Source organism: Ailuropoda melanoleuca, chromosome 1, assembly GCF_002007445.2.
Source record: "Ailuropoda melanoleuca isolate Jingjing chromosome 1, ASM200744v2, whole genome shotgun sequence".
In the NCBI taxonomy this organism is placed as follows: domain Eukaryota; kingdom Metazoa; phylum Chordata; class Mammalia; order Carnivora; family Ursidae; genus Ailuropoda; species Ailuropoda melanoleuca.
This window is the reverse complement of record NC_048218.1, coordinates 166885268-166896769: the sequence shown is the minus strand read 5'-3', so window position 1 is coordinate 166896769 and position 11502 is coordinate 166885268. Positions and strand designations below refer to the sequence as shown.

At 45.8% G+C, this 11502-nt stretch overlaps 1 protein-coding gene across 1 annotated transcript in view; it reads right to left on the bottom strand.

Moving 5' to 3' along the window:
• The window catches only part of WIPF3 (WAS/WASL interacting protein family member 3), an 88242-nt gene that overhangs the window by 18579 nt on the left and 58161 nt on the right, over nt 1-11502 (bottom strand). Inside the window, exons 3-5 of the mRNA XM_034644358.1 lie at nt 8166-8298; nt 5925-6056; nt 2-195 (exon numbers count right to left, since the gene is read on the bottom strand). Of these exons, the coding sequence (XP_034500249.1) occupies nt 2-195; nt 5925-6056; nt 8166-8298 (459 nt within the window). The remainder of the gene's footprint in view (nt 1; nt 196-5924; nt 6057-8165; nt 8299-11502) is intronic.

The window sequence follows — 11502 nt, the reverse complement described above, 5'->3', positions numbered from 1 at the left end:
GAGGAGGTGGGGGCGGGGTGGGAGGCGGTGGGGCAGGCATGCTGGGGCGAGGAGGGATTGTCCTGGCAGCGCCATGAGCCTCGGAGGCATTGCCTAGCCTGGGAGATGCAGGGGGGTTAAGTGGGCCACCGATAGTTTTCGTGGGAAGCCGGGGAGAAGGTGCGCGGGAGCCAGGGGCCTGCCCTGTCTTGCCACCTGGAAGTGAAACAAGTTCTGAGTTAGCTCTGAGATGGAGGAAGGAGAAACCCAAGTTTGTGGGCAGTGATGACAGATGCTGTCCAACATGATGTCCGTGAACCGCATGGTGGACGCTCTCATCCTGCAGGTACGTACACCTGGAAGGCTCAGGGGCAGCAGCTGTCACGAGGGGGCCAGCTGGGCCGGCCCCAGGGCTCCTGCCACCATCACTGTGCTGTCCTTCTCAGAGATAAGCCCAGGTCTGGCTACCAGACCGTGGTGCAGCTTTCCTGTTCCATCCCACCTCTGTCCTCACCTGCCAAGGGCCCAGGAGTCTCCCGGCCCAGGCACTGGGCTGCTCTCACCTCCTTTGCCCTTCCTCATTTCAAGACTAACCTCACCCTCATTCACCATTACCCACTAGGTCAATCCAGTTGGGGACCCAGCCCTCACGTCCTAGTTTGAATCTTCAGGTGGACCAACCAGAAGCTCCTTGCTAGGGAGGTTTTCCTCATTTCCAGCATTTTGTGAACATTCATTTTCTGCATCAAGATCAGAGGATGAATCATTCTTTGAACATCTAAGGTAACTCAGAAGTCAGTGAGAAGACACCATGCCTTGGGGATCCAGGTCCAATGACCTTGAACCTCCCAGTTTCAAGGCCTCTGGAAGTTCAAAGTTTCTTTTCTGAAAGACGTGCCCATTTCCATCAGGCTCTCTGTCTCCTGGTCTCCTGGCTTCCTCACCCCACAGATCCACGAGCCCCAACTTGAAACCCAATGCGTCTTTGGAATTCAACAACAGCACACCCCTTACAGTGATGTGTGTTTGGTGTGCTTCACGGAAGACCGGGGGGAGGTGTTCCCTAGGAGGGGCCTCGTCACCCTTTGCACAAAGCCCTTTCACTGTACTGCTATCTCTTCCCCCTTCGTCCCTCTCTCACCATGGAGAAGAATGTTCCTCTCCCTGTTTATGAAAGCGTGGAAGTTCTGTGATCACTGCTTACATGTGTCCTCGGAGCATCACTGTCCACTCAGGAGGCACGTTAAAATATCCCTTCCAAACAAATACAGTGCTCTCCTGAATGGACTTCTGGGGAATACGTCTTTTCCTATTCTCGCACCCTGATATTTTATTACCGCTATGAAAACATGTGGAGAACACGTGAAAAGATGGTTGCTTCTCCTACCTACAGCTTCCCCCGGCTGTTGCAGAATAAAAACACAGGTTTCAAATCAGATTATAAACTCCAGCATCTGGTGGCAGGTCTGAGCTTTTCAGCTGAGAGTCTCCAGTTGTGTTTACCCAACCAGGTGCAAGATCGTATCCCAAAGGACTCGACGCTGAAAGCCAGGCCAATCAAAGTGGGTGTGGCGGAGGTGACGCTGGGGATGAAACTCAGTGGGCAGGAGGGCGGCATCTGGCCTTCCAAAACGGATGCCTGCCCCGCCTCTGGCTATGAGCTGACCGTTACCTGGGCAGCACTACACATTGCAAGTCTCAGTTATGAAATGGCTGCTCTTGAGGCAGGGTGGTGAGGTCACTATTCTTCTGTGGAGGACTTTCTCTGGGGCCATTCGAGAAGAGATATTATCTTCGTACCCACGCATCCACCCTGTCTGACTTGATCCCCTTGGAGTCTAAGGCAGGTGCTGCCGTAACAGCTGGCTGACCATGACCAGGAGGGAAGGCCCCCACCTGGCCTTTCCAAGGACAGGATAATCAGAAGGGGGAATGAAGCATGAGAGACTATGGGCTATGAGAAACAAACTGAGGACCTCAGAGGGGAGAGGGGTGGGGGAATGGGATAAACAGGTGATGGGTAGTAAGGAGGGCACGTATTGCATGGTGCACTGGGTGTTATATGCAACTAATGAATCATCGAACTTTGCATCGGAAACCGGGGATGTGCTGTATGGCGACTAACATAATATAATAAAAAAATCATTAAAAAAAAAAAAAAGGACAGGATCTCCCACCGCAACTCTAACGTTAGACATTTTGTGTGTGGTCTAGGGCAGGTGTCAGGCTCAGGGATTCCTGCTCCAAGGTCTCAAGCCTGTTTCCAGAGTACACAGAGATGAAGATGGAGGGCCAAGGCAGTGCCTAACAAGGTAAGGCCTCCCTGCATGCCCACTTGCTCCATGAACTTGAAAGGGCTAACAAGTTTGAGGAGCAAAACCAGCCCCTGACTAACCAATGCAGACTTTTTAAGTGACTGAGGACACCATGTACCCAAGATTCAAAAACTCCTAGAAGGAGTCAGTTAAAAGTACTGATGCTTCTGTTTACTAAGCAGCCAAGCAAATGAGAAGTGGGCAAACCTACTTTTATCATGACATGAACAGCAGAGGCAAGGCAGGCACAAATCCTCATCTGGTTTATGTTCATGCCCGCTCCAGGATGAAGCAGAGAGCCGGCAGCACGCATTCCAGGTGAGACCCACAGGACGGAGGAACTAACCGTGTCAAGTGCAGGCCAGGAAACCAGGTAGCATGGGGCCAGCAGAGAGAGCCAAGGGAAGGAAGTGCCAAGGGAAGGAAGGAGGGGGCTTTCCTTCATGACATAAATGCTAACCCTAGAAATCCAAAAAGAAACACAAAAGGAGACCACAAAGCGGGTGGGGGAAAGGCCAGCTTGAGTGCGTCAAGAGCCTGGGGGTAATCAAAAGATGAAATATGTCTTCTTCCTTTAATCTGCGTATGTTTCCAGAAGACATTAGACTGCATGGAAGTCTCATTGCACATTCCATAGAACCCAGTAGTGTTACTCATCCTATCTTATTTTAACTTTTAACTTTTTAACTTTTTAAAAAAAGATTTTAATTATTTATTGAGAGAGAGAGAATGAACTGGGGGAGGGACAGAGGGGAAGGGAGAAGGAGAAGCTGACTCCCCCGTGAACAGGGAGCCCGATGCCTGGCTGATCCTAGGACCCTGGGATCATGACCTGAGCCAAAGTCAGATGCTTAACCCGCTGAGCCACCCAGATGCCCCTCATCTTATTTTAATGATCACTCCTTCAGAGCTCTAAGCCAGGTCCACTTTTGAAGACATTTTATAGCAATACACGAGAAACAAATAAACAAATCATAAAATGGGCAGAAGATATGAACAGACACTTTTCCAATGATGACATACAAATGGCTAACAGACACATGAAAAAACGTTCAAAATCATTAGCCATCAGGGAAATTCAAATCAAAACCACACTGAGATACCACCTTACGCCAGTTAGAATGGCAAAGATTGACAAGGCAAGAAACAACAATTGCTGGAGAGGATGTGGAGAAAGGGGATCCCTCCTACATTGTTGGTGGGAATGCAAGTTGGTACAGCCACTCTGGAAAACAGTGTGGAGGTCCCTTAAAAAGTTAAAAATTGAACTACCCTATGACCCAGCCATTGCACTACTGGGTGTTTACCCCAAAGATACAGACGTAGTAAAGAGAAGGGCCATATGCACCCCAATGTTCATAGCTGCATTGTCCACAATAGCCAAATCATGGAAGGAGCCGAGATGCCCTTCAACAGATGACTGGATTAAGAAGCTGTGGTCCATATATACAATGGAATATTACTCAGCTATCAGAAAGAACGAATTCTCAACATTTGCTGCAACATGGACGGCACTGGAGGAGATAATGCTAAGTGAAATAAGTCAAGCAGAGAAAGACAATTATCATATGATTTCTCTCATCTATGGAACATAAGAACTAGGAAGATCGGTAGGGGAAGAAAGGGATAAATAAAGGGGGGTAATCAGAAGGGGGAATGAAGCATGAGAGACTATGGACTCTGAGAAAGAAAATGAGGGCCTCAGAGGGGAGGGGGGGTGGGGGAATGGGATAGACTGATGATGGGTAGTAAGGAGGGCACATATCACATAGTGCACTGGGTGTTATACGCAACTAATGAATCATCGAACTTTACATCAGAAACCAGGGATGTACTGTATGGTGACTAATATAATATAATAAAAAAATTAAAAAAAAAAAAGATCAGCAAGGAGGGCCGTGTGGCTGGAAGGGAGGGTGTGTGCTAGCAAGAGAGGTAGGGAACAGCATAAGAGAGATAGCAAAGGCCAAAGTCCTCTTCTCTGAATGACCAGGAGGCTGATGGAAGGGTTCTGAGAGAGGACAGCCATGGTCTGACTTACTCTGACATGGCACCCAGTCCATGCATCTACTTATTGGCTCTGTCCTTGAGCTACCCATCCTGTAGCAGGCATCATCACCCACTGCATCATGGATTTCCATCTCCTCTACAGAAACTGATCCGTGTCTTCACAGAGCGGCTCAAGCATTGGAGACTTGTGTCCTAGTGTTGACAGGTAGGAATGGAGACGAGCTGGCTTCCTTTGGCTGGTCCCTGTTAAAACTGACTGGGGACAATTTCTCCTACCTTTACTTCTATGGAGAGAAACTAGTGGACATTTTATATCACACAGGATGTTTATTTGATATCACTCAAGCTTTTTGAAAAAGAAGGCAGCACTGGGACATGCCAACCCTCTTTGCTAAACCCTTAGCAAAAAAGAGGAAAAATAATGGCCTCTGAGAAGGTTCAAATTGGATCTCAAAGCATCCTAGAGCCCTTGTCTTTGCTGGATTTTATCAGTAGGTGACAGCAGCAAATGCACCCCACTATGTCAAACAGCCACAGAGCCCATTGAAAAGGTTAGCAAACCCCACGGCAGAAGATTCTATACCAGCAATGTTGGGAATATGAAGCCCCTGATTAACACAATTCTTGGTGTTTATTTCCGCTTGCTGGCTAAAGAGAATAATAATAGGAAAAACACTTCTATTACACATAATTAACATATATTTGCCCAATTTTAATGCAATGCTTTCAAAATATCTGATACCTACTAACACACAGATGACTGTAGTAGACTGATTGCAGAAATGGCCTTGATTATCCACTCACTTCTGATTTCATAATCTTTGAAATGTGATTTTGCAGATCCTCTCATCAAGGAGTGACGTGTCTTCCCCCCCCACCCCTTGTTTCTGGGCTGTTCTGTGGCTTGGACAAGAGGATGTGGTAGGAAGTAATACTGTGCCAATTCCACGACTAAGCCTTAAGAGACTTTATATACTTCTGTCCTCTCTGTTGAAACCCTGGCACCAACGGGAAAAACAATCCCAAATAGCCTGCTGGATACTGAGAGACCATATGGACGTGTCAGGCCGGTCATCTCAGCTGAGGCACCAGATATAAGAAATATAAGATTAGCAAAAGCTACCTACCCAAGCTGTACGTGCCAGAGGGAGCCCCTCTGAGACGACCCTAAAATTGCCAACCACAGAACTGTAAGCTAGATACATGGTTGTTTAAGGTCCCCAAGTTTTAGGGTATTTTGTTATACAGCAATACCTAACAGATAACAATGACTGATACATAATGGTGATACCATTAAAATTTTTCTTAAGTGCTGTATACCTTTTGTCTATACTTTGTAGTCTGGGCCCCAATCACACCATTGCTAAACACTACACACTGTGGCCAGTCATTCGTCAATTATTACAATGGGATGATTTAAACGGGATGCTGATTTACAAGATCCCTTGAGAACAATGGTTTGGATACTTCCAGGGCACACTCCCAAATCCATGATCTCCTGCTATACAACTTTTCACTAAAAACATGTCACAGTCCTCATGGCTCATGAGGATTGCCCAGGTGGTTTTACAAATTAAGGAGAGAACAATCACGAGGTAGCCAGTCTGAATTCTCCCTTACCTGCCACATCCCTCTGGCCGGCTGGTCTCAACACAGGAAAGCCACCAGCAAACAGATCTCCCAGGCTTGGGGGTGTGCTTCCGCCTCGAGAGTTTGCAGACCCTCCTCCTTCTTTGTTGGTTCCTTTAGAATCTTTGCAGAGAAGAGGCAAGCAGATGAGGACTTGTGAGCAGAGCTGAGCAGCCCGTTCTCAGCCCGGGGCCGTGATCCAACAGCGCCTGGGGCAGCCTGCCCATTTTCCCACCTCCAGCCTTACCCTTCCAGTGGGCATCTTTCCCAAACCCCTGTGCCTGGTTACCCCGCAGACTCATGTGCTCACGCCTGTCTGCTACTCTCTCTGGACCGACCCAGGAACTGACCGTCGGTAGCTGAGCACCCTGAAAAGTGACCCAAACAAAGGGACCTAAATGCTACATTCCACAGATGCCGGTGGGGGAACTGGCAGCACCTTTCCAATGAGAACACCCAAACATTGTAGGTGTAGTGCTGGCCCTATTTTCAACTCGATTGTTGTTGTGGGAGGACCAGACAGAGAAAACCCACAGATTTAGTTGCAGTCAGTAATTCTAACTTCTTGTCCACAGAGTCTGGCCCAGGATTGCAAGCAGGAAGTGAGTGTCTACAATGATTGGTACTTTGGCATTTTCCTTCTCTGTCTCCCCAGCTCTTGCTCCCTGAGCCCCACACCCTTCCCTGCATCTTTTCTTCTACAGAAGAGCAAGCTTGTAACACCCTGGGGGAGAGGCGTCACTAATTCCAGCCCAGCAGATGTGTGTGATTGCCCACTCCATACAATGAGAAGACATTCAGCTTAGATAAGAATTCCTAGCAAGAAATGTTCACAGCCTGAAGCTAACTTACACAGAGGTATCAGGGCACAGTGCCCACTGGGGGATGAATGTGTTTAGATTATTCTGAGTATTAATATATATGACCTATAAACTGGAATGATTAGGGAGTGAGTGTTCCAATCAAATGGGTTATCCGGTAACTGGGCTTAACCAATGAGTGGGTCTGACCAGAAACTAATTTTTATTGCAATTGTTGAAAATATTTCTTAAAATAATTTATCTATCCCTGTATACGAAAACATATAATTATAGATACTAGATATAATTATTTTTTAGGACTATCTTTGAGAATTACCATCATGTGCATCACTGAAAACTATATGAAGACATAATAAGAGATGACATTGATAAATAATTCTACATAAATTATTTCAACCTTCAGCAATCTTGACAAAAAAAAAAAAAGCAGGTATTATTTTTATCTCCCCCATTTTGTAGATGAGTGGACTGAATCCCAGAGAAATTCCCCGATGTGCCCAGCAGCAGACTCGGGACTCAACATGGGTCATGGGACCCAAGCACAGGGCCCCTCTTACTCTGTACATAGAAAGCTGCAGTCATAGGGTCCTAGGAGAGAATTCTGAATACATTTTTTTTCCTTGCGGACACAAAAACTTGGCATACTTTAATGTTGAGACTCGAATTTTTGTCTCAACGAGTCCTCTCAACGAGGACTAGGCAGACTCCGGGTAAGCGATCTTCAGAAGGCACCTCACCGTGGATGAACAGAGTGGAATACCCAGATAATGGAATATTAGTCAACAGTAAAAAGACATAAAGACCTGGCACACGCTACAGCATGGGTGAACTTCAAAAACATTATGCTAGGTGAAGGAGTCAGTCACAAAAGGCCACATATTGTATGATTCTGTTCACGTGAATATCCCAAAGACGCAAATCCATAGGGATGGACAGTAGACTGAGCAGCTGCCAGGGCCTGGGGGAGGGAAGGGGAAGTGACACGTAACGGGTGTGGGGTTTCCTTTCGGGGTGATGAAAATGTTCTGAAATTAGACCGAGGTGATGGTTGCAACCACACTGTGAAGGTACAAATGCCACTGAATTGGACACTTTATATGGTTAAAATGGTGAATTTTATATTATGTGTATTTTATCACAATTAAAAAAAAAGTTATCCCACCATGTTTTTGCTTGTTTGTTTAGCATTTGAACAGTGGTAGAAGATATGCTCTAAACCATCTGTAGATGTGGAAAGGGAGCTCTGATTCTCTCTCCTACATGACCTGTACATTGTGCAAGTCTGCGATGGCCCAAAGTGCATCCTGGGTAACAAGTGTGGCCCCCGCCCTGAACAAGCCAGAGGTGCCTGGCTGAGCCCCACATGGCCTGCCCTTGACTCATGGCAGGCCCGGCCCAGCTGCTCACTTACTCTCAATCTGTGGGGCACTTCGGTCATTGATCTGTGTGACTTTCCGTAGGCGAGTTCCTTGCTGGATATCAGCCAACAGTGCACTCCGACCTTTGGGGTCTGCCTTTCTCGAGTTGGGAGTGTCTGTACCTACCTGTAAGGGAATAAGAGGGATTTGATGATAACTGCATATAGTATCATAATCTACTTTTTGCTAGTACAACTTCCTTGACTCCACTCCCTTCTGCCTATAAAAGTCTTTGAATTTATACAGCTCCTCGGGGCTCTTTTCTATCTGCTAGCTGGGCTGCAGCCCGGTTTCATGAATCATTGAATAAAATCAGATCTTTAAAATTTGCTCAGTTGAATTTTGTTTTTGACATTTCCACTGTAGCTTGGGCTGACATGGCAGGGGCGTCCATGGGCTCGCAGAACCAGGGAGCACCAGAAAGAACAGATGCAGGTTGGTGGCAAATAAGGGGGAGGGGTAGGTGCACTGGGAGACACAGCCAGGAGGAAGCACAGAAGGTTCCTACCATATGCACGGAGACCTGGTTAAACAGTTCTTGAAGCCAGAAATACTTCTTAGCACCTGCTGAATAAGAGCTACCATGTGTCTTTAGTTTTCAGCTGAAATATCACATCTTCAGAGGCCTTTTCTAACCCTCCAGTCTAAGAAAGGCCCCCCAGTGTTCTCTGTTAGGGTACCATCTTCCTTTTTCCTCTGCAATTTCTATCACCTTGTATAAATTTATATTTATCTTCCCTTATGGAAAATGTCCATTTGCGGTTATGAGTTGAGGGTTCGCCAACCCCACAGGACTCTATGTCAGGAAAAAGATCTTGTTCGTTTTGTTCACAAATGCATTTCTAGAGAGTATAACGGGACCTGGCTGCAGATAGGCACCGTAACTATTCACCAGACGAATGAATGAGTGAACTAGACCCAGGATGTCTATAATACACTGGCCTTGCCTTCAAGGGCACATGGGTGTGCCATGGAGACGGGACACATGTGCATAGAATTAAGCCACTACCTAATGCAGCACGTGACGTAAGCCCTGTGACAGGAGGCTACCAAGAGTTCAGAAATTGCTACAAGGAAGATATGAGACTTTAAGATGGTCCTCGAAGTACAGAGAAGATTTACAAATCCTTGCTATAGCCATTTTCTGTTCAGAAAAGGACAGTTTGGCTTTGTTGATGATATAGTCTGAGACTCTCCAGTGTCACAGACTAGAAACAAGCACAATTGCAGTTTTAGCTAAAATGTGCTGAGAGCGCATTTTCGCTGGCTGACTCTACCGCATTGGTGATGCATCTTCGAGGGCTTTGAAGGGTGTAAGCTTCAAAACTGGGTTCTTATTGCCCGGAAACATGCTTTTTCACCCTTGAGGGGGACTCGTGGATCATGGTCAATAATAGAGCGATAAGCAAAGGTCCCCAACCGTAAGGATACATGTTTTTTAGAATGTGTTATTAATGCACATGTACAGCAGGGATTTTCTCATACAACATGCTTTTAAAAAGTCTCTCTACATGAATCATTAATATCAATAAATCATTTTAAACTGCAAAGTTTTAAGATCTTTAAAGTCTCTCATTAAGAATAAAGAGCCAACAGAAATATCATGACCCTAGTCAAGAGGCTATGAACTTTTTTGCAAAAATCTAGCATGACCATCTCAGACATGTATTATGGTCAGGGATTAGGGGGACAGAGTGCTTTGTAGCTTTCTTCCTAGTTACAAGATAAATCGCACACTGAATTATGATGATAGCCATGGTCCAACTCAGGTGACAGCCTTGGGGAAGGTGAAGGTTAGAACCGTGTATTCTTCTGCTTAAACATGCAGCTGGACACGTGAACAAACCTTATAGCTAATAATTCTGGGGGTGGGAGTGGGTCATCTCATCTGATTTAAGCTTGACTGTTTATTACTGAAATGTATCCCCTACTCCCCAACCTTGCCCATCCCAAGCTTTTCAGGTGAGGGCTGTGAAGAAGGTTATATGTCCTTGGAATAATTATTTAAATTTGAGTACCTACTTAGCACAGGCCTCAATAGGTTCTTGACGATGCCACATCACAGATTTGTGGGTAAACATCTTCCAAATTAGTAGGAGGCTATAACGAGTCCCATCATGAGTATGTGTTGCAGTTCAATTTGCTGGACTGAATTTAACCTTCCTTCTTTGACTTCTAGGCTTCCTTACCTGCTGCACTGTCAGCCCTGATGACTTTCCACTAGAGGGCTCTCCCTCCCCTGATACTGAGATGGTATCAGTCAAGCCTCTCCTGAGGTCGACAGCCAGTAACTTCAGGGCTAGGGCGACCCTAGAGATTTGGCTTAACGGGTTTTGTACAAAAGGACATCTAAGGACATATTCATTTGCACACTGAAAACTGTATTATACAGTGACAGTCGTTTTTCTACTCCACCTGTAATATTTATGAACAATTCACTCATAATTTGCTTTCTTAAAAAAAGCCCCAAGAAGTCTTGTTACTGTGGTTACAGGGTACAGGAACAGAAAAGAGAAGATTTCCAGATATTCACTCGTTCTTTTATTCTATGCAAATCCTGGTTACTAGCAACTTCATTAGAAGTATAATCAACAGAGAGAAAGCCACTCCTGGACACTTTTCCTGTGGTAATATAGCCACCAAACATGCCTTCTTCACCGTGCGGGCACGTGTGTGTGTGCAAACACATGCACACAAGCACACACACTCACTCAGGAAACCAAAAACATTACTTCAATGTTCATTCTTGTCCTTTCTCAACATTGCTAATGAGTGTGACAATCTTGAGTTCTACACAAACATTTTGTGAACTCCGTTTCCCCACAGTGAGCTCCAAATGGAATGGTTTGGATCCTAAAAAGAGGCAAAGTGGCAGACGAGCAATGCGAATGAGCCCATCCCGAGCCACCCACAGGCTGAAGAACTGAAATCAAGCAGTAAGATCACAAAGACAAAAACTGACTGACAGTTCAAACAGAGCCCAGGGTACAGAAGTGTCTGTTCTCCCATCTTGATAAATTAGAAAAGCTTTTGCTTGTCCCTTTGTCATCCCAGCAGATGAGGTGATCTGGTTTCAGTGTGGTTGGGGGGGGTGGTGCATGGCAGTCCAGCCCAGAAATGCATGTCCTGCTGTCTGTCACTCTGCCACCATATGCCTGCCATTTCTGCATCTCATACCGATTTCTGTGACAAACACTAATACAAAAAAAAAAAAAAAAATCCAACCGGTTAATCCAAATCTAGCAGGTTGTTTGTCTCAAGGATGATCTAAACCCTATCATCTTCATACAATTTCAGCTCTGCACCTTCCAAAAGGTGCACTCCAATGTG